The 26905-nt window shown below is 41.6% G+C and overlaps 1 protein-coding gene across 2 annotated transcripts in view; it reads right to left on the reverse strand.

Annotated features, from left to right (window-relative positions):
- The window catches only part of znf385d (zinc finger protein 385D), a 63437-nt gene that overhangs the window by 13585 nt on the left and 22947 nt on the right, over positions 1-26905 (reverse strand). For both annotated transcript variants that reach the window (XR_006844312.1, XM_046399446.1), the window contains exons 3-4: positions 19375-19482; positions 7701-7869 (exon numbers count right to left, since the gene is read on the reverse strand). Coding sequence is in view for 1 of the 2 variants with exons in the window: in XM_046399446.1 (XP_046255402.1) it covers positions 7701-7869; positions 19375-19482 (277 nt within the window). In the remaining variant the exon portion in view is untranslated. The remainder of the gene's footprint in view (positions 1-7700; positions 7870-19374; positions 19483-26905) is intronic.

The raw sequence follows: 26905 nt of genomic DNA on the forward strand, positions 1-26905 counted from the left end.
AAAAGAGAGTTTTTCTCTGAAAAGTGGGACTCTACACTGACGCAGTGATTTGAACAGCAAACACAACAACCTTCATGAACTTCTATATAACCAGTCGGGAAGAGTAAATTGTTCTGGTTCTATTATTAAGGAAAGCCTCAACATTTGGACAAACCCGCCTGTTTGCTCTGATGCCTGCAGTGTGAAGATCGATATCAATTTTATCTTTATGAATTCAGCAGAGAGATGGCACCACGACTTGTTTAGCCTAATTTGGCACAAAGACTGCAGTGGGAAATAGCTCCTACAAAACAGAGAAAACAAGCATATTTCCTAACATGGCAGCGTATTCCTTTCATCCTACTAACAGTAATGAATACAAAAGTCACCTGATTAATATACTGTTTGTAATGAACGACAGGAGAGTGAAGAAACTGAATAATAATCAACAAGGATATGACAGGTTCCGTCTTTATCCATTTACTCATTACAAAGCCTGCTTGCTGAGGCCATCCCATGTTAAGTCATGCATGTATTTGTCCTTGTGTTGCGGTGAACCCATCCACCACGGTGCCATTAAAGACCCATTTGCTGTTGGAAGGGCAGGTGATTAAAGTGTACTTTGGCTGGCCTAGGACACCGTGCACTCTGGGAAGCCTCTAGTAATCCATATCCCCAGTCCGTGTGACCTAACTGGCTCTGCAAGGCCCAGTTAAGAACTCAATCCCCTCTCATTAATGGAGGTAATGACTGTGATCAATCTTAAGTTGGTATGGGCAAGCGGGGCACGACAGCAAAGCAGGAGGAGGAGGTGGAGAAAGAGGAAGAAGAAGAGCGAGAGACTGACGGCAGGTAAAAGAAAGGGGCTGGAGCCGGAGCCAAAGTTAAATGAAAGTTAAACTGGAAAAGTAAGCAAACTTTGAGGCAAAACAACAATGGAAAAGCAAGTGTGTATAAAAAACAAGGAGGGAAGAAAGAAAGGAAAGGGGGAAGGGAGGACAGGAGGAAGGTAAGGGACGTGAGCAGGAGAGAGGAAAGAGATAACATTAAAAGACAGTAATCGAGTATGAGATGCAATTAAAGAGAGGGACATTGAGAGGGTGGGAGTGGTGAAGGCAACAAAGACGGGGAGATTCAAGAGAAAGGAAGATCAAGGCAGGCATTGTGACCCTTCGAGAGGAGACAACGCCTCTTTTCTTCCCTCCGTTTGTACCTCAGCCTCTCCTGACTCTCCTGAGATTTGCTTTGGCGATAGAGGAGAAACGGCGCTCTGAAATGCTTCCACTCTACTTAAGCTTTCAGGCAATCACAAGACTCCCCTGAGATCTGATTACCTTTCTCAATGAAGCTGGATTAAGCTCTTTAATTAAAATGATTGGGCCTTATTATATGCTGTCACAACTTAAAGGACAGAAATCCCTCGTGGCCCTTGAGTTCTGTCAAATTTCATTCTACGTCTGTGAATTTTTCCCTTCCCCTCTTGTCAGCATTCAAAGTGAGTAAATGAGAAAAGTGTCACAGTTGAATATTCCTTGAATAAAAGATTGATAAGGTGAAAAATTTGCATTCACAAATAAGAGTGCACTGACGCTTGCAATCGCATTTTTTTGTTGAAGAGAAAAAAAAGCCGACATTATCTCAGATATTTAACAGCAGCAGGAGTGACTGATTTGAATTCACACTGATTTATCTCTATCCAATTTCATTCGAAAGCAAATGATCCGCACCTAATTTCTGTTGGGAACTTTCTGCGGTTACACGCCGCCATCCAAAATCCCCACAAATGCGAACATTTGCGGCACAGAGCAGGTACGGAGCCAATCTAATCACACACTCATCAGGTTTGCTGCTGCTGTCTCTGACGTCTGTGTGTAAGGGCTTTTTCCAACCCAGCGCCTACGTACGGAGACAAAAGGCGAGGGTTTTTTGGGGAGGGGTGGCGGGGTGCAGGAGGGCATCAGAAACCTGAGGAAGAAGACTGCGTGGTGGTGGGGGCGAGTCTTAGCTTGCCTCCTGCCTCCCTGCAGCCTGCTCCATTGTACAGCTGCTGTCAGTGCTGGCATAGCTCCCCTGACAATCTGCTCTTTAATAGCTAATATCAGGGTACATTTCCTCAGGCACTGGACTGGAACTGAGAGATGGCGGGCTGAGCTGTGGGCATTTCTCTCTCTCTCTCTCACTCTCTCCCTCTTTGCCTTTCTCGCTCCAGTTCTGCTCTCTCTGACACTCTGTGCAAGGACACACAAACACACACACACACACACACACACACACACACACTCACACACACAGACTTGACAGGCGGCCGCTGAGTCATCCTGCTAATCTCTACTATCTCGCCGTGTCCAGCTGTCCATCAACCTCAGAACACACGCACACAAGTTCGACGCCGAGGTAAAGAACCGCGGACGCTTGGCGCATTTTATGAAAACTGCCTTGTGATTACACACTTTCGCACAGGCTCATTATTCCTCAGCCATGCTCTTATGCCCTTTCCACGTCCATTAAAATCACCCCGAGCAGATGGAGTTACGAAATCTAAAAGAACGGCTTCATTTCAAAAGGACTTTCCTCCGTTACGTTGAGTTAAGAAGTCGTCTGTGTTTTACCATCTGAGACGAGTAGTTTGTTTTTTGCTTGCATTTGTTGCTAGATGATTTTCAAATGGTATACTTAAAAAAAAGGCTGGACAATATGCAAAACATCATACAGGAATGTAGTAGGATACATATACATGTATATGTATATACACAACACAATATATGTAACACAGCCTGAATCTCGAACTTTCAGTGGTTGAGTTGCATTGTGGGTAATGCAGGCACCTGGTTTTGACAAGGAATAAGAATGCATGGAATAACAAAAAAAAAGAAGAGGACATCTCTGGTCCTACTTTATCTGTTTCCATCCATTTATTTAACTGTCTGTCATGAGGCTGACGATCCAACAGCAGTGCATGCTAAACTGCTGGTGTACTCTTTAAAAGTTTCTAAAGGAAAATATGAAGAATAATAGCAGACTTTCCTGCATGCACTGTTTCAGAGTCAAACCTTTGCACACATTCTTCTTCTTTGTAGTTCTGAAGAAAAGACGTAATGGAAACTTGCTTGTGTTGTTTCATAAATATTCATCCAAATCTTTGTTGTTTTCTGATAACAGCACACAACACACTACATTAAACTGTTCCCAGCATTGGGAGAGTGCGTTATAATAAAATTATTACTGACCAAATATTTTTTCAGTGATAATTTTAGAGCAAAACAAAGCCACTGAAAGCCCCATTCTGCAAAAGCAAACAGAGCTCTGCCTCCCTGTTGTGTTTGCCTCCTCTCACAACGGCCATTACTCTTCCCTGAACTCAGCTTTTCATTAGAGCGAGTTCGGTGCCACTGATATACCGTCAAATACTTCAGCCTTGCAGATAATGCAGCATTTACCCGCCTCGACAATTAATTCTTCTGACATCTGAACACATTAATATTCATTACCCAGCGCCACTTGTGACAACCCGCCACCCCCGCACACTGTAGATATGATAGAGAGATGGTGTAGAAATGTGATGGTGCTTTTCTTTTTAGGGCACTGAAATGATTAATAGCCATTTGTCTGTTTGGTGATGATGGCTTGTTGTTGAAGGTCTCTGAGGTCTCTGCCTGTGTGCAATGTGTTTGCAGTGTTGTATGTGCATGTGTTTTGTAAGTGTGTGCTGAATGTCCAGGATGTGTGGAGGCCATTACAGATGGGTTTCTCAGTGCAGGTAGAGTGGGAAGAGGTCAGCGTCTGAACCCGTCTTTATTGTTTGGAGCTCTGTATATGAGAATCAGGTTTACTGCCAAGTAGGTTTTCACAAACAGGGACTTTCTCTTGGCGTTTAGGTGCATAGCAACAAACAAAGAAAATATGAATATAGATAAACACAGGTACTGCAAGTCAAGAAGCATAAAGAGAGAACTGGCCATAACATACCCTATTTAGACAAAAGTATCCAGACATGCCTGTTTGTGAAGATGTTTGTTGAAGGCCCTTTTCTATTCCAGCATGACTGTGCCCCAGTGCACAAAGCAAAGCTCCATAAAGACATGGTTGGATGAGTTTGGTGTGGAAGAACTTGACTGGCCCACACAGAGCCCTGACCTCAACCCCATCCAACACCTTTGGGATGAACTGGAACGGAGATTGTGAGCCAGGCCTTTTGGTCCAACATCAGTGTGTGACCTCACAAATGCTCTACTGCATGAATGGGCACAAATTCCCACAGAAACACTCCAACATGTTGTGGAAAGCCTTCACAGAAGAGTGGAAGCTGTTAGAGCTGCAAAGGGAGGGATCAATGCTGGTGTAATGGTCAGTTGTCCCAATACTTTTGTCCATATAGTGTATGTGAAAATGTTATAAAATGATATGTACAACCAGTCACCTTCAGTGTGACTCTAACGCTGCAGTCTGCACTTGTCCTTGGATGTTTGCACTGGGAGGGGCTTTGCATAAAGAAGGCTACAAATGCCAAAGCTCATTTCAGAAATTATTTTTTTTGGTTATTTCACAACTGGTTATATATTTGGTCGGGTATTTATTATTGTGTGTCATTTTATTTAATATTGGTCACTTTAGGTCTCTGTCTAATTATCTGTCTCCTTGGAAGACAGATAATTAAATGAGCTAGTGTTAGCAGATATATTGTGTGCAATCCAGATGTACAAGCTGACTCTTAAAGAAAAAATGTGTTCATCGCGTTTCCTTATTATGTTGACAGAAAATATAGTCATGGGCTGAATTAAATCTCCTTCTAAACTATTAATTCATTGATTAACAAACACGGTCATCATGAAAAGGATATGCTGTGAAGCTGCTTTCACTGAAAATCTGTCTGGTTTAATCAGCGAGTCTTGGGTGCTCAAGGTTCCCACAGTGCTTGAACAACCCAAAGTTCACTCCCTTTCATGTGGTCGTAGAAAGATAAATGAAGACATGAAAAGAGTGAATAAAAAATAATTAAGTGCTCAGCAGCAGCAGCAGCACAGGCATTAAGTGTGTATATTAAGTATATTAGCTTCTGTCTCACTACAGATATCGATCCATAGTACATGTACAACACGTACAACATAAATCTCCCACATACTTTGACTCTAAGCTCAGTCCTATGGTCTTAGGCTAAAGTTCCTTTCAAAAAATGCAAAGGACCAGGTTGTTTTTGTGTTGGTATACTTTTACAAATGCATCCAAGATTTCACACAACCTCTGCTGCTTGAGACCTGAGGACCTCCGAGATGGCAGCCAGAGGGTGCGTTACGTATGTCACCTGAAAGCTCTCTTACGGTAAGTGCTGACAAACTGCAGCGCGGATTAGCTCAGGGGTGCAAATTGCTTCACTTTACGGTTTGACATTTGTGTAGCAGCTTAGTTGCTCTGTGGGATGCGAGACAGACCGCTGCCAGGTGTAAAGCTCTTAAAATAACAAGCATATGGCCTATGTGAGGTTAAATATATAAACTGAATACTTGTTAATAGCGTGAACTCAACAAGAAGAACATTATTTATTTATAATCCTAAACATTCCCTTTAAGACATGATATGAATACCTGGTTGTGGCTTTCTGCAGTTAAATATTTGTATTTTCAACTCAAGATACCTTTAAGCCTCAAGTGTGAATAGGTCAGACTTGTCAAATCGGTCACGGTACACGATGAGCTCCAGAAATGTGCTTGTAATTTGAATACTCGTGGAACATTGGAAGCAGAAGACATGTGCAGAGGTAATATTAATCCCAGAGCGTGATGGCTCAGTGTGGTTCCAATTCTTTTAAAAACTTCTATTGTTACAGTTAAAGGGGAAGACTTTCATTGGGCCAATTTCATGACATAATAACAGGCAGCTTGAAGAATATTACAGTGGAGGAGGCAGAGAGGGCAGAGCTCCTCCGCAGTGCTTTCAGTCGCCAAAGACATTATCCTCTGCAGAACCAATATGAAGCACAGCAGATAAAATTATTTAAAATAAGCTGCATCTGGTTCCTGTCATGTGCTGAAAGTTGCACTTACTTTTCGTTTACCTTTTCTACTTGTTTCAAAGCAGAACCTCCTCAGAGGATAAGAACCTGTTTCAGATGACACCTGGCCGAGATAACTGGATTTAAACAGCCACCTGTCTGCAACAAGATGGATATTAAGTCAAACGCAGTCAACACGGCTTGCACCGGGAAAAAAATGCAATTAAAAGTAGGGTAATAAGAAAATTTCTAAGTACAAATTAAATATAGCAGGTACGAGGTCTGGAGCACACGGTTGTGTAAGCTGCAACCCTTTCGCAACCTTTCGCAACTAAGTGTTTGAGCGCATCTTCCAATTACATCTAAAGTTAAAAGAGTTTATGCCTGTTCTGAATGGCCAAATGCCACCATTAACTCCTCTGATCTGTCTGTAACCTCCTCTCTGATCTCCCTCTGATAAGTCTGAGGCTTTTGTCTGTCTGTCACACCCCATGAATGGTACAAATGGCAACGGTGACGCACCCTTTCTGACAGTCTCGCCTCCAAGGCATTCATAACGTTTCAAACAAAAAGAGACAAAATAGCTAATAATACCACAGGTGAAAAACTAGAGCTTGAAAGAAAATATAACTTGTCTCTCAATCTGAATCACTTGCAAAGTGCACTGAGAAGGAACAGTTCTGAGGAGAACCACGTGCTGTATAAAGAACAGCTTCACTGTTAGAACAGCCGAGTTCCATAACGCACTGAATGATAAACCCGATGAAGGCCACAGGTGCTCGGTGTTGACTCACACCAAAGTTGGTCTTTATACTACGAGTGTTGCTGGAGTTTTCACCTCTTCATGAAAGTTACCCCCCCTTCCCCCCATTTCCACTGTCAGATATTGACTTTAAGAGGCTTTAGTTGCATTCAGACTGAAAACAGCTCTGCATTTTATGAACCAGGAGTTCAACAGCTCAATGCACTTGATGGCTTAAACTTGTAATACTTTGAGACAGATTTGCACAACCCTGGAAGGTTGTCACCATGTCAGTTATTTCATCTGCTGTCACAGTGATCAGGAGGTAAACAGCAGAAAAACGCTCTTATGTGTCACAAATGCTGCGGCGACAAAGCAATTAATGTTTTTTTCATACGATCTGTGTGAACGCAGCGTTGATGATTTGAAAAGCGCTTTGAAGCATGTTGATTCTGTACTTCAACCCTTTTAAAACATCCACTTACTTCCATTGTAGACATTGTTCTTACAGTTTAAAATGGCCCCCTTTCTTCACATCTACATGTCATAGTGTACTGTTTGCTCAGGTTGTGTTGTGCTTGTTCCTAGCATTAGTCTCTTCCTGTCAAAGTACACCGAGAGCAATGTAAAACCGGAGTCAAATTCCTTGTATGTGTTCTCACACTTGGCCAGTAAAGCTGATTCTGATTCTGGGTCTCTTCTGTCCGTCTGTCCAACATGTGCATCCTGCAGAGATTTCCAATTTTACAAATCCAATATATGAGCACTAAGTAGGCAGCCAGCCTTTGGCAGAGCAGCCGACACAGGGTTGATATAATCAACAGTGAGTCCATCCAACTCCTGGAGTGATTGCGTGCTGTGTGCAGCAAATCTAAAATGCCAAAAAGGTGCTTTTGTTGGGTCCAACATTCATTTCCCACAGAAGAGCAACAGCTAAAGAAAACAACAGAGAACATGTGTTTGGGAATGCGCAGCAGGCAGGAAAACACAAACCTTTCCTGTCGGTGCCGTTGGGGACCTGCGAGGTGTTGACGCCTTTGCTGATCTCCTGGTTGGTGGTTTCCTTGGTGACCACCGAGCCTTTGAGCTTACTCTTTGGAGCGTCCAGGGCTTTTAGCTTCTTGGCATGTTTGGTCCCCTTGTAGTGGGCCAAGGCCTGGCTCTGTGAGGAGGACAAATAACAGGCTCGATTTAACCCTGGGAAAGCAGCTGAACACAGAGCCAGGATGAAACGTAATATGAAAACTAGAGGAACACAGTCAGAGTCAATGAAGCGGACCGAACGTAATAAGCAGGGGACAGTTGATATGCTTTGCAGTCTGGAAAAAAGTGAAAACATTTGATAGTGTTTATGCCAGTTTTAGAAAAAAAAAATATATATATATATATATATAACCACACCAGGTAATTGGTTTTCTAAGTTAATTAGGTGCTATATTTTTTGGCTCTTCAGGAGCCGTTTTTCCATTAAAAAATAAAAAATATATCAGCAAATGCAACATTTGGAATTTAAAATAATTTATTACGGCAATTAGGTACTTTGGATGACCTTCATGTAAAGTAATTTTTTCTCTTGTAAAAGCAGAGTTTTGCAAAATCAGACGATAATATGTTCCAACCTCTGAAAAGCTGCTGAGATTTCAGATTTGTCTGGCTATTCAAATCTGTAAAGATGGTAATGAAATCACCATTCGGTGTGATTATGAAGCCCACATTTCTTTATTAATAGAAATAAGACGTGGATGTCAGAGATGGACAAGTGTGTGACCTGTGATGTGTAATTTATGAAGAGGCTCTTTGGTTTGAAGTCCAAACACGTAGAACCACTGAGCTTCACCTTCACAACAGATTCACACAGAAGTGGGACATATGCAAAGACTTTGAGCTGTCTTTGTTTACCTCTGCACACAACCCTGCATCCTTTGCCTGTGGCGGTAAGGAAGGCATCAGGACAGATGCAATTGCCTCTTGGAATAAATAAGCGTGCGAGGCACACATCCCTAGAGGACATTTGTAAGCATCTTTATTTATGGGTCACTGTGGGGTATTTGCTAAGGACTGCTGGGACAAAGTTACCTTTCCAGTTGGTATTCTCAGCATCACCATATAAGCAAAACATTGTTCCCGTTTGGTCCTTTATACTAAATAGTTTCCACTGCTTTAGCAGGAGTCATATTGTTTCATTTGTAAGAAAATAAGCTCATGACATCAGGACGAAGCTCTCACAGCTGTCCTGGATGCGAGTCGTTTAATTTTGCCAAATTTCCTAAAATATAATATTAGATATAATGGAATGAGACAAGGGAAGATCTTTGATTACATGAAGGGAATAAAGCTGCCAAAAATTCATAGTTCAGTAATTTTGTTGGCAAAGGTTATGAAATAGCTGAGGTGTCTTAAATGTTTTCCCTTCGTTATGGGAACCATTTTTGAACGAGGCGTCACTTTTTCAAACAGAGTGCACAGCTTGTTCTGGCATGAAACCATTCGTTCTGACCACATCCATCACTCTGCGAGAATCGAGGACATAACTTACTTTTTTGTCATGAGACTCAGGTGATATGGATGGGTGTTTAAGGCGCCTACGCCAATAATTCATCTTTCATTAGAGCAATGAAGTGGAGGAATTGCCTGAACTGCAAGTCTGACACATGCATGATTAAAACTGGGAAGGAAATCGTTTGTTTTCCTTCCAGGTGCTCTGCGAGGGGAGAAACGACATCAGACAAACCAGACGCGGTCAGTCTTTCGAGGATTTAGAGGGGCTGTCTGAAAACCGAAAGGTCACGTTTAAAGCCGAGTGTATTCATCAACGGGCCTGCGCTATGAGCAAAGTGTAGCCGATGCTTCGCCCTTGCATTAAAGACGCTGAAAACATCTTTTCTCAGTTGGCTTCTTACTCTGAGTGATGGGGTCCTGCCTGAAGACAACATTACTGCCACAGCTAGAGCACTTTTGGCAAATTTACATGTGAGATTTCTTTGACTGTGTTTTTCTGTGTGCTCCACTAACTGGCCTGAAGTTTTTGAGCATCTTTGAGAGTTGAACTAATAAAAATAAACCTTGCGGATGTTTTTTCTTCCCCTCCCTGAACTGCAGCTTTGTTTCTATTTAATCTCAAATATTTAATGTTAGGGAGAAATACTTGAGATGTGAAATTTAATTTCCATGGGCTTTAAGTTTAAAAGAAATGTGCTTTTCACTTCTCTCGCAGATTTTATTTATAATAAAACAATTTCACGCTTTGATTTGTGTCTGTATATCTTTTTGGTCAATCGCTCTGTAAATATGCTGCTGATTTTACATTTTGGTTTCATGTTTGACTACACCCCAAACACACTTTTCCATTGACAGATGCTGCTCTCTGCTGCGGGTGTGTGTTCTCGGTGCTACAGGCTGTAAGTTAGTTACAGTGCTAAGTTAGTTTTAAGACAATTGGGAAACAATACTATATTATAAAAAGTATGATGTTGTATTGGACTTAATTTTCTAATGCTGCTGTTGCTCTGTGTCTGCTGGGTGTTTAAGGTGATAATGTCAGTGTTGTGTAAAGAGAACCCAGAGATAAGACGGGCAGATACGACAACACTGTAATAAACAAGTCATTTCATTAACATTTCTTACATGACAAAACGAAACCATTCTCATACATGCTGTTGCTCTTCTAGTTTGCACCGCTTTAACAGATGGATGAAGCCAGGAGAGGGAAGCTCAGAGGAGCATGTCCAACATGCCCACTCAGAAATAATTAAGTTATTGTCTGAGCTCTAACTGCTGCTGCTGCTGTTACATCGCAGCATTTATCATATCATTCCAACAGTGTCGGTTCTAGTTTATGTAAATGTGAGCTACGTGCCATGACAATCTGCGTGTGTGCAAAAGCCGGTTGTCTTTCGTGTAATTTATCAAACATCCTTCCATTGGTGCCAAAGTATTGATATTTTCATCCCGTTCCTCGTGTTCAAAACAACCAGCATGTGGATAAGGTCTACTGAGCAACGCATCCAGATGAAGCTACTTTACATATGTCACTGCAATCACCCAATGATCCGACAAGGCAGGAGAGGAGGGAAGAGGGAAAAATGGAAATGTTGTAATGAATGAAAGCTTTGTACAGAAACATGGAAATTCTGAGAAAGAAAATCCCTGAAAAATCATGTTTGAAAATTAAGTTACAACATCAAACTGGCACACTGTTTCCATGAAAAAAGAGGGAAATTTTCCTGTATCAAAACGAAGACAGGAACACATTGTTCTGGTTTCATAATTCAATTAAGTGAATATGATTTAACTATGAGCAATTTCTTCCATAAACAAAGAGACTTTCAGGGTTTGTTAGGGTTGCTCAGAGCAGACCAAAACGGAGGAAAGTTTGCAACTGTTGAAGCTGTTTACACTTTCGGTTGATCAGATTTATTGAATCCTGCTCTCGTGAGGCATCCAGCAAATGCTAATTAATTTGACACTAAAATAAAATTATCTCCAAAGTCGAGAACTGATGTAATGGAGGGTAAACCAACTCAAATTATTTTTATATTTTATATTTATAAATCTATGGATTTTGCCCATTTTTTATTTATGGAGTTGGGGTTGTCTCCGACTTTTATTTGTAGTGCTGAGATTTTGTAACATTTTTAGCCAGCCATAAATCTTTATGACCCAGATTCACACAGTACACCAAGTCGTGTAGCCAGTAGTATCACAAAGCTGCAAAATATTGAAGAACAGCGTCTTCAATGGCAACAGAGGATGTAAATTAAAGCTGACAGCAACGCAGAATTCAGAGGTCCACAACATCACTGCTGCACACATGCAAAAGCTCACCCATCTGCCCACAGTCCTGCTGACCCCAGTGAATGATCCCAGTACATAACAACAAAGCACCACTGATCACTGTTTTAGTCCACAACACCCGGTGTGGGAGCTGCAGGATCGGGTATCAGCAGAGGCAGCCACACCTCCGTCAGCTTCATTGTGTTAATCAAATGTGGTGTGAACGATGTCTAAAGCGAAAGGAAATTTACAAGTTTTTAAAATGCATCTTTCAGAAACCAGACTGGCACCTGACTGTTGTGGAGTAATATAAAATTAAATAGAATTATTATTTATTTTTAGAATTATTAATTATTATTAATTAAATTAAAAATTAATAGAAAAGAGTTGTTTGAATAATGTTTTTCTGCAGATATGTCATTAAAGTACTTAATTGCAAGTAAAATTCCTGTATCCAGCATCCTATTTTTATATAAGTATAAGTAAATAGAACAGAAATATCAGCTCAGATGACATGGTCTTCTAAATGAGACTGCATCCATATGAAGGGGACACAAGCCAAAATCACTGCAAAGTTATTCCTTAAACTGTGAGGTAACTACTAGTCACAGATGTTAGACATAGTTGAGCATAAAGTGCAATATTTGCCCCTGAATTGTGGCAAATTAGAAAAATGTTAATATATGAAGATCAAAATTGTACTAAAATTTAACCTCAGTAATTATGTTTTTTTGTTGTTGTCAAAAATGTGCACATTACACATTTCATAGATGCAAAATAAAACATGCAAAGACAAAAATCTACTAAAGCTCAGAAAAGCTGCAATCAAGATTAATGTGATGATCTGACAGCAGCTGTGGACCTCAGGCCACGTGATAAGCTTTTAAAATGATGCCCTTCTTACAGGTAATCTGAGAGAACAAGACTAATGAGAAGATCATGCCCAGAGACATCAAGATGCCAAATTCAGTCCCATGAGTGAGTCTGATACTCTGTCCAACCAAGTCAGGATGTAGGTCATACAAGAAGTGGAGTAGATCTCACGTCCGTCCAAGTCCGTGCAGTTTCTGGAGGTGTCTGTGCATTACATGAGTTTGGCACCACTGTTGAATTCCCCCAGTCAAGATGTCCAGCAAAGAAGCCACAGCAGAACCCTTCCCTTTCCACGTTCTGAAACGACTCCTGAATCTCCATCGGCTGTTCGCTCAGAGGAAGCAGCTGCTGCACGTGTTTCTTCACCAGATCCTGCGCAGCTACGGTTCATGATATGGCTGCCAGCACTCCCACGGCCAACGGCATGAGGAACAGGATGAGCAGGCCCAGGAAGACCAGGGCCAGCAGGCAGCGGTTCTCTTTGATCGCTCCACAGAAGCCCAGGCAACTGAAAACCAGAGTCATGGAACCAACGAAGATCAGCAGGTTTATGGCTGGGAGGAAATCTGCTTTGTTGGTCCTCAGGTGTACAGATGAACAGAGCACAATGAGTCCATTGACACCAAACCAAATGTTGAAGATGAAAAGCAGGTATTTGATGACCTTGTAGACTGTCATTGTTCGATCCCACTGTCCGCTGGGCGCTGCTGCTTAAATACGAAGAGGCTGCTGTCAGAGCAGGCGGGAACTTTGAACCCGTTTGGTATTTTAGGGGGTGTGTTCAGTGGGTGAGGGATCACCTTGTTGAAAACACAATGAAAACTCACCTGAGGGGGTTACTAAAAGTCGTTCTCTTCATTGTTCAGGGTGACACATGGCAAGACCCCACAGCTATTGTTTCTCAAATAATGGAAACGCAAAAAATTATGCCTTTTTTTTCGTTAAATAATGTACATATTGAGGAGCAACAAGAGTTAAATCAGACACTTCCTTCCTTTTTTATGACATGAACCACGAGCGTCAGGCAGCACAGTCTCAAAACAGATGATGTGTTTGGACTTTTGGCTTTACTTCCTCATTGTTTGGTGTCCCACAGACCCTAAAGCTGCGTGGGTAAATATGATAACACAAACTGAAAAATTAACCAGTGCTTTTTCCTTTGGCCTTGTTCAAACCCAGTGAAGTGGTAACCGTTCTCTTTGCCCTGAGCTCTGGGCTGATTGATGAGGGCTAAAACAAAAGAAAGAAGAAAAGTACAGTAATCACCATAAATCACTGTTACTGGATGAAATTCAGGTTTGTTGTTTTTTTTTATCATGATTTATACGTTACATGTGCATGAATACATGTCAGTGTTGTTACCCAAAAACGTCATTCACACACAAGATAATGCATTACCCAACCCAAGTGACAATTCACCCCCTGAGAGGTCCCACTTAGACGTTTTATTAACAAATTTATGAAACTTGAATTGCAGAAACCAGAAGGGGTTAACAAATACTGTCAACACCTAAACATTCATCAAATTTAACCATGTATCTGCTTGGAATGTGTTTAAGTGTTGTCTGATTTTAAGGTTCTATGTGCCTTGCTGCATTTATGGTTGTCCTACTATTGATCCTCTCAGTGAAGCCCTTTGCTGTCAAGTAAAGGTTTAAATTAAGTTTTGTTTCTCTAATTTCATGGTTCTCAGTATGAATCTCCAGCAAAGAGGTGAATGATTTTACAATAACTCAATCCACACGTAAAACAGTGAGAATACGACTGACTTATTTGGTCATGGGTTTCGCATGCTTTCTGTCCTGAGAATCAGAAATACTTTATTGATCCCTGGGGGAAACTGTGTGGAAATAGCGTATCAGAAAGCAAAATTCTTCTCAGATGGCAGACCCTGGGACCTGGGACAAAATCAGATGGTGGTCTGTGCTCTGATATTCGTCAGTTTAGGGGTCCTCGATGTGAAACAGTTTGAGAACCGCAGCTCTAATTCACTCACTTATTCACTCACACACACACATCCCGTTATTTTAGACTTCTCTAAAAGTCTAACTACATATGACTTTCTTTTCGCCGTCAATGAACATAACAAGTTAAGTCCACCCCAGGTCCAATTATTGATATTAGTGCCACTCAGATGCCAATAAGCTTCTTCAGAACTGCTTGTCAGATGATCGAATAGCTTTGGAAACCTCCTCCCATGATGCCTTCCCAACCGCTGAACTCTGGCTGCTGCTATCGAGTTAGGTGATTGATTGAGTTCCTAAAATGGTTCCCGAGCCCTGGAAAAATCCCTGCCGTGGAAATTAGATTAAACTGAGAAGTGATGTGTGTGCTTCGTGGTGTCTATTTCAGATTATCAGCTTGTAAAAATGGCAGATCTGCAAGGTAAACAAGTTCAGTTTACACGAAAACATGAGTCAGCATGAAGAGATGACAGAAATGTTGTAAAGGCATTAAGTGGAAACAGGAAATAATGCGTGTCCTGTTAATGGAATAACTAAATGGGATTATCTGGTGACTCATTTGCTGTTGCCAAATTATATACTTGAGTCCAGTTTATGATCTTGACTCATAAACACAAATGCATCTAGTAAAACACAAACATCTTAAAACCTTGTAGAACAGAAAAGCTCTTTACGATCTCATGCCATCAAGTGGTTTTAAAACAGGCTTTGTGCTCTCCTACAGAGCAGAGCCACAGGCAGGTCCTGTTGTGCATCAACTCTCAGTCCACGCTGCAGTTTCACATTATGATAAACTGCCAGCGGGGCAAATTAAGATACTGTTCTGCTGTAGCTGCAGCTTAAATAAAAAGGGAGGAAAATCACCCTCTGGGCGTTTTAGAGCTCCCAGCTCAACACAGCACCTGTTGATTGACAGGTAAACACAGGGTCTATTTCTCTAATGAAGCATTTGGATTAACAGCTGATGGACGGTAAATATACACTGAGATAGACCTCCCCATGTGAGACATAATAACCTCATCCTGAGTAATCACGGGCACATTCAGTGCTAGAAATGGATTGATTACACCTTTAATGAAAGAGCGATGACACTGCTATTTAGGGATGCAACTGATTTAACAACATGCCGTGGTAGCAGTGATTTTCTTGTAAAATGTTTTGATTACTTTCAAAATGGTATGGAAATTAGGTGCGAGGGAAATCGAAACCCATCTGATTATCCAACGGTCAGGTTTAGCAAGCTGGTATTAATGCAGTGCATTTCATTAGATGGTGCCGTAGAGTGTGCGCATGAGCTAATGAATGTAGAAATGCCTTGTGCTGTTATGCAATATCCTTCCTGTAATCTATAAGATCACTCATAAGATGAATTATATTGAAATACTGCTCTACATGTAAAAGATCTGCATTCAAAACCTGGCTGAAATGAAAGTATGTAAGTATTATGAGCAGTACTAAAAGTAAACCTTACTTAAAGTATTGAAAAGTAAAAATATTCACTGCCTGTCACAGTCACTGTGACTATTATATAGCTAATGTTTTTTAGATTATATTATTATATATAATATTATATTATGGGCAGCACGGTGGTGCAGTGGTTAGCACTGTCGCCTCATAGCAAGAGGGTTCCAGGTTCGAATCCCGGTCTGGGCCCTTCTATGTGGAGTTTGCATGTTCTCCCTGTGCCTGCGTGGGTTTTCTCCGGGTTCTCCGGCTTCCTCCCACAATACCAAAAACATGCACATTAGGTTTATTGGCTACTCTAAATTGCCCCTAGGTGTGACTGTGAGAGTGTGTGGTTGTCTGTCTTTGTGTGTTGGCCCTGCGATTGACTGGCGACCAGTCCAGGGTGAACCCCGCCTCTCGCCCGTAGTCAGCTGGGATAGGCTCCAGCTCCCCCGCGACCCTGACGGATAAGCGGTATAGAAAATGGATGGATGGATGGATATTATATTATTAGATATATTACTGGCTGAAATGATTTTACTTACTTTAATATATAGCCATGCAACATATTCTGTAAGATCATCATATGTTTGTATCATCACTGTCCTGTGAGAACCACTTATCTCCAAAAAGTCAACCTGTAAAGGAACATTTTATCAGAAATATCAAATTTAAAATCACCAAATCTGGAGATAGAAATCATCACTGGTCTGGTAGTCTGCTTTGCTGGTCCTCAGGTGTCCAGATAAATCAAGAATTGTGGCTCTACCCACCAAAAACAAAAAGGTGAAGGTGAAAAGCAGGTACTGATGACCTTGTTGACCGTCATCGTTCGACCCCACTGTCAAGTCAGAGGTCAGATGAGAATGTTTGTGCTGCTGGGTGCTTAAATATGAGGAGGCTGCTGTCAGAGCAGGAGACAGTTTTGAACCCATTTAGTATTTTGGGGTCGTGTTCAATTAGCAGTTTAACTACATTTTGCAGCAGCTCGCCCGTAGATCAGCTATATTCATATTTACAAAGTGTTTCAAATTGCTTTTCTGAGAACCATAAAAAACTATATTGCCTCAATTAGTCATCACATTATCGCTGTTTATTAACAACTATTTTTTTCTGAAAACCAAAAGATTTTCCATCAGGTAGCTCTGCTTTAGTTTAACTATTTCCTGTGTGAAGTAATTGGCAGCTTGCAAAGCTGCTTCCAATGTAGCTTCCCCAACACTACGTTCACCATTGAACCAGCAACCCCAACATGCCCAGACTCTCTTTAACAAATTCTGTAATTCTGAGAGCTGTTAAGTGAGGAAAAACTTAATAAACTTTGCTAAACGGCTACAACAAATTCTTAATCCTTTGTGCCTTCTTGTAAATTTGGCTTTAAATGCAATCCATTAAGTTGTTTCTTTCCTTGTAAAAAAAGTTTGTTGTGACTGTACTGTCTGGCTGTTGTTGCATGTAGTAAGCTTGCAAGTAATTAGCAATAAAAGCCCTGTTAAGAAATCAAAGGTCTCTGTCATTGAAACACTACAGGCCCTATTTAAGAAATATGGTACAACACAAAAGGCTAAAAGCATGAAATAGTGGATGATATGCTTATAAAATCAGACCTTAAATGTACAATATTACAGTTATATAGCCTTTGTTTAAGTGGGATACTGAGATGCAGAATATGGGAAGTGAATCTGTTGGAAGATAGTTATAATGGTCCTTTCCAGTTCAAATATCACATCAAAATAACACCATGATGGCTAAAGACAAGCAAAATTACATCAAACTAAACCACCTCCTAACTGTGCTTGTACAAGTCTTACACAGGTTGTTGTCCCGAGATGCATAAAAGTCGGCTGGAACATCAAATTACGTCTCTATGATGGATCCCACTTTGCAAAGCTAATAAAACCTTCACGCTAACTGCGGCTTTTTCATCACCTGCTCTTCTGTGACACAAATTCATTAGCATTCATCACATCTGTTGGTCCATCTGAGAAAACACAAATCTCACCATCACAGCAAAGAAGAGCACCTGACAATGTGTGATTTCTATCAGTCGTGTTTTCCTGATTCACATGCACAACCAACACCTACACAAGACTGTGGAGCACTTGACTGGACGTTGTCCTCATCCATATTGTGTTGTATCTATATTGCCTTATTATTGTTGTATTGTTGCACTGTGCTCATTTGCATACTCTGCAGTTGGTGTATGACAACAGTGTTGTCTTATTGTATTGTTGCATTATTCACACTAAGCTTGAGGCGAACCTGAAGTCTTGCTGAAACCTACAAAGACGACACAAACCACATACTCTATAAAGATTCTTTCCACCAAGTTGCACAGATTGTTTTTATTTATTTATTTATTTTACTCTTTTACAGTCATGAAGGAGCACAAATGTTACGAGTGAATAAATACACAAAACAACAAACGCTCTGACAGTAGACAACTCCGCAAATCCCACAAGGACACCAATTGTCAAGTGCTCTCCTAGCAAAACAAACATGGACGCCAACCAGTTCCCTGTTTATATACAGTGCAATTTGAACTGAAAAGGAAGAAATAAAGGGCAGAGGCTGGATGAGATCCTGAATGAAAAGATGTAAGAAACCCAGACTCTAAAGTCTAGTAAGGAAGGTGTGTGAAGTTTGTGAAACAAAGCCAAGTTCAGGTAAAACATCTTATTTTTACACCAAAATTGGGGTGTATATGCAGTTTTTTAAACAGGAGTTGACCCACTAAAACATACGTAACTGACTCTTTTCCCATTGCCAGTAGACAAGTTAGCCTTTCAGATTGTTTTTCCTGGTGTGTCAAATTTGATGGCACAAATGCATCTGAACACAGGGAACAGTAGAAAGTAGCAGATCACGAACTTCGTCAGACTGAATCCAGAAGATGTTAAAACTTGAGAGAAGAAAGAGAGAACTTGTCAATAAGATTATGGTGGTTATTTTTTTTTATATCTTTACCTCCAGTCTCTCTTTCACACTCAACGCCTACTGAACAGAGATGGATGGAAAACAATCTGCATGCCAACATCCTTAATTACAACGGGCGTCATAACATCACACCTGAAAAGGGGAGAAAAATAGCATGTCCACCTGGGAGCTGGAGCCCTTAAATACCCATGAACATCGGAGTCTTTGGACCTGAGAATGAATGCAGACTGTGGTTGATTGTGGTGTTAATGGTTTTTTTTGTTTGTTTTTTTGTCCAGAGTGAAACAGGTATCGTTTACTAGTCTCCCTCGGATGACGGAAAGTGATAGATATCAAGTGATATCAACCTTGGATCTGTGGAAAATTTTACCAAAACCATTAAAGTCAGGAGGGTTCATCCTCTGAGGGCCATAGATTTCTTTTAAAAATTTGATGTGAATACATCCAGCCGTTTTTGAGCTATCTTAGCCCGGACAGACAGACAGACAGGCAGACATTCTTTCTTACTTCCTTATTGTTTTTTTTTTTTAACATTTACTTTTTAACAGAATATGTCCAGCCCTAACAGTCTGATTCTTTGGAGGTTATTTCCTGTGTATTTTCTGTGTGTATCTCTGGCAGAAACACTCCTGACTTTTGAACTTGCGCTCATCTTCAAAAGAAAACTTGCTCACCTGTGAGTTGAACCTCAGCTGGCAAACGCTGCAGGAGACGTGCTTCCTCTTTGCGGTGGGAGGGAGGCCGAGGGTGTGATGGAGGACGGCTTTCTGCACCGGGTCCATCTGGAGGACGGAGGGAAAGAGAGAGACACACAGAGAAAGGCTAATTAAAACAGTGCTGAAGCTGACCTGTAAATCAGCTTCACTCCTCCATCGCTCACTGGGCTGTAAAGAGAAAACAGGTTGCCTGGAGCTTTTTAAAAAGCCAGCCATTCATCTTTCGCTTCAACTAGTGCTTTCTGGCTCCAACACGGACATCAAGAATTAATTTCCCATTTGCTCACATGCCCTCAGTGTTTGAATGTAGGAACGTTATTGTAATGGCCACTGGCAAATTCCCTCAAGTGAGCACTTTGAGAACACCGCTGGCATTAGTGTCTCTTTTTATCGTCATTAATAACTCCCCAGAAAAGACTAAAACGATCGATGAATTTAACCTCATAACAAGTATTATCTGTGTAGCTACAGTACCCTCAAGTCATAGTATCTGCTGTATACTCTGAGCTACACTCTGTCAGCGGAGAAAGGCTCCATGATGGATAAAGCAGTATAGAAGATGGACGTACTGTATATATACAGGTAATTATTGTAATTTTATGTACAGCAAGATACTGTACAGCTATACAGCTATACTATACAGCTACATTGCAGTAATTTTAATTACTATTTTTAATTTTGAAATAGTTAGGTTAATTATTGTGAAAGTAATGCAACTAGTAACCAGTGAATTTACAGTCAAAAGTTTGGCAGTGTACGTGGACAGGCTGCCTGTCTCCGTGAAACACTCACTTGATTTGATGATTACCACGTCAGTCGAAAAGTGACACGAGAGAAAAGACACAGAAAAATATGACAGGAAAACCAAAATGAGAAATAAATAAGAGGGGAAAAGACCAGTGAGAGGAAGGAAAAAACATGTTTATATCAGAAGAGAAGAGTTTTCTGAACAGTTTTCACTTCAGTGTTCAGTTTTCTTTTCAGGTGTCAATTCATTTCATTCAGGTCCATTCACACAGCTCAGTGGCTGCTGGAGCAGTGATCATCCTCTGATGCACTCGACATTTTGACTTCACCTGCTGTACTGCCTGGTATTTTCTCCTGACTAATCTCTGTGACTGCCACATCTCAGTGACTACCTCTCATTTTAGTCATGGACCACTTCACTTTTCAGCTTTCTTTAGCTTTCATTTCATATCTAAACATTTCCTTTTTTTAACATTTTGTGTCAGCTCCACACTGCTCTGACGACAAATTGCTGGCACTATTTATAATTTGTCTCTCTAATGTGACAACAGCTGGATTTGTTTTCCAACAGCACAACACGAAGACCTACGGCTTAAAAATGTCGTTTTTAATCTGACATTTTTGTGAATGAAACTTGCCCACAAATGAGAAACAAACAATGTTCAATCGGGAAGTTAAAAGTTTATTACGACAACTGCTACAACAACACTTGGATCTCACACAAGCAAAGATCGCATAAAAATTGAAACGAGGCCCATTATGCTATAATTATTAGGACGTTTTCCTGGAGATGATTCACAAAGAGCATACACATACAAACAAAGAAGCCTCTGCACACACAACAAGCACATTTTTGATCTTTGGATCTGACTGACTGTGGTCACGGCGCTGCACTGCTGCACGCTGCTTGTCTGTTCGGTATGTGCCTCCCTCTGTGTGCTGACACGGCTTTCGGGAATGAACAAACACATCTGCCTCACTGAGAAAGTGTCTCAATAGGCACCTCTGGGCTGCAGAGGGAGGAAAGGTGCCGGCATTGTGTGGGAGGATTAATCCACCTTGACAATTGTGCTGCAGGAGGCAGGCACAATGATGTTATGCTGTGGCTTTCTTTGGACGCTGTTTGGCTGATCTAAGGTCGTTTTCATTATTTGGGATTCCAGAAGTATTTGTGCGCGGTGGTATTTGCTGAGATATGCACCACTGGAATAACAGTGGAAAGTGGAGTAATAATCTGTGACACTTTAATATACAAAAAGGTCTTTTTCTTTTCTCTATTGATTCATGTTATACATCAGTGTTGGTGACTCAAATGATAACCCACCATGATAATCCTGATTATTTAACCATCTCATCATGCAATGCTACTGCAATGCAGCGTAGCAGCCCTACAACAAATCCAGACCAGGTGTTATGGGCAGGCCCCAGAATTTGAGGGGGTCAGGTTGTAAAATCTGGCCAAAGGACTGACACAAGTAATTAGAGGCAGGAGACAGCAGTGACTGAAAGCAGCTTAGCAACATGGACAGTCTGGCTAGGAATGAGTGAAACTGGTCTGAGTATTTACACTTTGACAGACGACGGGATCTCATGATCTCTAGAGGAGGTCAACAAATTCTCCATTTGGAGAAGGAGAAGAAAGAGACTGAAGAGAGGGATGACAAAGGCAGCGCAGTTATGACAAGACCCAACACGACTACCAGATCCTGGACAAAAGATGACTTGGCGCAGAGGGACTGGATGGCGGAGGACTGCGTCCAGAGCAGGATAAAAAACGAGTGAGTGAGGCAGAGAGCAGGGAGAAACAGACTTAGGCCTGATGGACAAACTGGACATGAAGCTCAGAAAAACCACCAGATACAGACACAGAAACCTGGTCTGGTAATGAAACATGACATGGGTCTGAAGACCAGTGGAGACCCTGGAAGAGGGACAGATACAGACTTGGATCGACTATGGCACATACTCAGGCTGAGAGGAAGAAAAAGGTACTGAATGAAAAGTGGTTCTAACTCAGGTTCAGGTTCAGGATCAGACAAAAGAAGAGAAGTGCAGTCGGTCAGAGAACAACTAAATCAGGTTGGAAACCGATTTGAGCTCAGGTGGAGGGACAAATTCAGGATTCGAAAAGATGCCGACTTAGGTTCAAAGAGACAGATTTCATAGAGGTGAAAAGCACGTTGCAACTGAGAGGGACGAGGTGTGATAATTGTTTAAATGTGGGGATAAAGGAGCAGGATTTGAAGGAAGGCATCCATAGAGCTGCATTCAGCACTCAAGATGTGATAGAAAAAAGCAGAGAGAGAAAAAGTTGAAACCCTGGCTTATGGTGGACCTGCTGCACAGCTGGTAGACTGCTGCAGTAGATGTCAGATAGTCAGGCTCGGCAAAGTTACAGAAATTGTCAGACAAGGCATAGAAAGATGTAGGGGGTGCAGCTCTGATGAAGTGTGCCTTCAGACACAATGACAGGTTCAGGCCCAGACAAAGAGAAAACAGCCGGTTCAGGCTCAGAAAGAGAGACAGCAGGGACATATTGCTATTTAGTCCAGGGAAACTGAAAAGACTTTCTGGAGTTATGAGCTCCCAATACATGAGCTCTGACTTCTGATATGAGATTTAAAGCCATAAAGGAGAATAAAACTGTTTTGAAAAGGGAAACACTAGAGCCTTCCACCTACATAGGGATCTTCTTTCCATGATTACTGAATTGAAAATCTGCAGGTTTCTATTTACTCCTCCATGATCCACATGTCTCCAGTAATGAATTGCAACCATAACGGTTTACTTTTCATAGATTGGGTCCAATCAATAATTTCTGTCAAAATAAATACACTTGGTTTTATAACCAAAATCACGCCACAATGAAACGCTCCTCTCGCAGCTAAACAATGATGGCAATTGAGCTGTCAGCGAAGTGAGGGAGTCTCACATGAATCACTCACAGTGCTTATGTTCACAGACAATACCCAGAATCACAAAGTAGTCCTCAGTGGGTGTTTTCAGTTTTTCACTTGTGATCCGCTGTGGCAGTCAGCATGAAAGGTTTTGAGGAATTGCATTGTGTTTGAGCGCTGCAGCAAATTCAAAGGAATATTTCTGATAAGAGTTGTCTCCACAGAGTGCGCTGACACGACATACGTGTAACCCCTCCCCCTCCCGAGAAAGCTCTGGTCTGCAGGGAGTTTACTTCTTGTGGTTTGCAGTACCGAGAAATAGATCAAACTAACAAAGGCAGGACAGACGCCAAATGCTCACGCTTTGAGCTGATTTAGTGGTCATCAGCAGATTTCACAGGTTGCTGTGGGAGAAAACAGGACAAATGGCACCTTGTGTCGAGAAGTTTCACCTGACTGCAGCTCAGCTCGGCAGAGTGTTTTAGTGTCTTTCAGCTCATTGTTTCAATCTCGTGTTTAACTTTATTGTTTTGATCCAGACTGATGCTCGCGGCTCTCTTAACTTCAGTTTCAAGCAGCAGGCAGCACTTAAAAATGTTGTTAAATTTGCAAGCATCCAGATGCTAAATGGAGGCGAAGCAACAAAAAGGAGACGTACTTTATGTAACATTTCTACAAACAACAGGACTTTTGTTAAATGTTTTGTTTGAGCATTAGAATATCCAAACTCTGCTAAACCTGTAATTTTGTTTGGGTTAACGCTGTCTTTCATTTGCTCACCTGCTGCTAAGATTTCTGGGAGGGAGTCAAAGAGAGAGAGGCAGCAAAAGTGACAGGAATAAAACTTAAAATGCATCTGTGAACAGTTGTGCTCGAGTCATGTCAGATAGGTTTTCATCAGCAATGGTTGTTCTTTAACAGTGAAGACAGCAGCTCCCATGACCCCCCGGAGGTAGAAACTACATCCTGTGCGTTGAATTCCCTTATAGGGAAATTACATTTTTTAGAAAAATACAGGTACAACACACACACACACACATATAAACAAATGTATTGAGAGATGTCAGGTGCCAGGGGCAGTTACAAGTGCAGTGCTTTGCTTGAGGGCACCTCGGCAGTGCCCAGGAGGTGAACCAGCGCTAGTCCAAGTCCCCATGGACTGAGCCAATGCTGTCCCAAACACTGATGGGGGTGGCAGAATTAGCAGCAAGGTCGGTTACCCAGAAAAGCTCACATCAATTCAATATGCACACAGAAACAAAGAACAAAAGGAGACAAAGCATTCAGCAGCTAAAGAGCCAGATATTTCCCTCAGGTGATAAAAAGGAAAGTGACTATTGGACTTTCATTCATCAGGTCCGAAACACAAATCCAAATGAATGATAATATTGCAGAGTGTCTGATGGGTGTGCAAGTAAGATAGGACTAATTATGGCCTATTTTATCTTATCTTCGTTGCTAATTTGTTCCTCATTTCAGTTTTAGGAGGTGTAATTATGTCAGAGATGCTAGGTTTACAGCATGTTTCAGTCCAAAAGTGGACAAAGAAGAACTTTCCGTTGAGTCAACTTCAAGTCGAGAGTTTGGTTGGCTCAGTTTTGCTGTTGAGGTGCATCCAGATATAACAGAAAAGCAAACTTAGAGACAACATAAATGCATTCGGAGTCAACTGAATGACAGAAACTGACACACAGATGTGCTTCAGGCAGAGAAAACTGGCAAAGTCATGTTCAAACTTTTTACACTTAGATGAAAATGTTCAGTTATTCTGAATTGCACTGCCCCTAAATTCATGGAGAGAGAAGTGCAGACCAGGCTAATAAAAGCTTTCACTGCTGTAGCAGTATTCAAAGATAGACTGACCCAACACACCTCAACAGCTGGGGGGAAAACTGAGATACATTAACAGCTTTTAATGGAGAATACATTTGCTGAAAGTGTTTAGGGAAAAAAAGAGAATTTTAAAATATACAGTGGGTCGTTTTAAAATAGCTAATGTCAGGAAGGAACAGCTAGTCTATCAGAGGTAACCGGCTGCTATTAGATACCAGGGTTCATAACGCTTTCATATCAACTACATCTGTTCTCTTGCTGATTGCTGTGCTATGCACTGCATTAGCATAATGACACACACTCTGCTAAATGCGTAGGCAGTGTCAAAGAGGTAGAAGCAAATAATTCCCACTTCTTTACATGAAATGCATGCGATGATACACAGTGAACCGTGCAGGCCGCCGGAGAGATCAGATTTTCAGCAGGGACTCTCCTCTGGCTTTGCCCTGATACACTTCGCCGCTGCAGCGCAGAGGAAGAAAAGTGTTATGTAACAGTCTACCTTTGTACTGTAAATCTCACCCAAGTTTTTGGGAAGAGAGTAGAGGATGACACATGGAGCTGGCAAAGCTCGCTGGCACGGGGAAACACTACAGCAGAGAACCAGATGCACTGCAGCCTGCTGGGAAACCGCGGCTTGAGCTCTGGAAAGCTAACGGCAGTTAAAAACATCTGGGCCACAAGAGAATGGATGACCTCTTACTAGAAACATGCACTGGGCTAGAAACATGTTATTTCTCCCTCACTCTGGTGCAGACGCTGTGAAATGAATCTGTAGTGATGAGGCCACAAGAAATGGCACAATCCTGCAAAATGGTCAGGAGAGACTTTAGGACGTATTCGTGGCAGTATCATTAATCACCGGGTATAACGTGCTGAAAAAGGGATAGAAAGTTCTCTGTGTGAAATTATTCCACTCTGGTGTTACTGGCGGCATAATTCAGAGCCGAAATTCCACCGCCTCCTGTGCATCTTTCCATGGGTCTTTTTAAGAAATCCCCCTGTCATGTAGCATTTCAGTCCTCCCTGTGCTGAAACATGATGTGTTCAGGCCTCATCTGCAGAGAGCAGCTGCAGTGCCAGGGACATGTTATTCCCCGAGCTCTGCTCCCATCAGCCACCCACTGAGCCACACACTCCACATGAACCACGCCTGCCAGGGACGGGAATGTTGCCGGAGCAAATGTACTGCGACACACATATAATCCACGTGCAAAGACACAGTGCAAAACACCCACACACGCCAGGGCACATCACATATGCCCGTTTTGCACGCCTGCAGCGGCGGCGTATATACAGTGCAGCAAATTCAGTGTCATCTTTCAAATCACTTCCTAACGCCCTAATATGCAGTTTTTCCCAAGTCGTTCGAGTTCCAGCACCAACACTTGTCAGTCATCCTGATGAGCTGTCTGCTTTGAAACAGCCCGAGGCTGAGGTAAGCATTAAGCCAACACAGACGATCGGAGAGCAGATGGCGAACACGACCAATCTACGATTAAAGAAAAGGAAATGTTTTCGCTGTCTCTGAACAGGTCTGGTACTCACATAAACATCCTGACATAATCGGAAAAAAAGCAATTTCAGGTAAACATGCCAGAGTTCAGGATCGTACAAACAGAGTCAGAAACACAGCCTGTAATGTGTTGTGTATCTTCTGCATTATTTTAATATACAAAATACCTTCTGTTTTCTATTTCTAGCTGATCATTCCTTCTTAACGCGCTCCTCCAACTGCTGGTCCAGTTTCCTAAAATTACTAACTCCACTTTGTCTTTCTCTCACTCAATCTCACACACTCACGTCTGCAATTTCCTTTTTCTAACAAACTAATATGTTTTCTATTTCCTTTTGTGGATGCCTAAGTTTACTTTTCATTTGGGAAATTTCTGACCACGAAGTCTCGAAAAACAGATTTTAAAGTTTGCAATAAAGGGAAAGATTTCATTTTAAGCCTTATTATGAGACAACGAATCACGTTTACGGCACTGTGACAATATAAGTAAACCTAT

Source organism: Scatophagus argus, chromosome 9 (assembly GCF_020382885.2).
Source record: "Scatophagus argus isolate fScaArg1 chromosome 9, fScaArg1.pri, whole genome shotgun sequence".
Lineage (NCBI taxonomy): Eukaryota > Metazoa > Chordata > Actinopteri > Scatophagidae > Scatophagus > Scatophagus argus.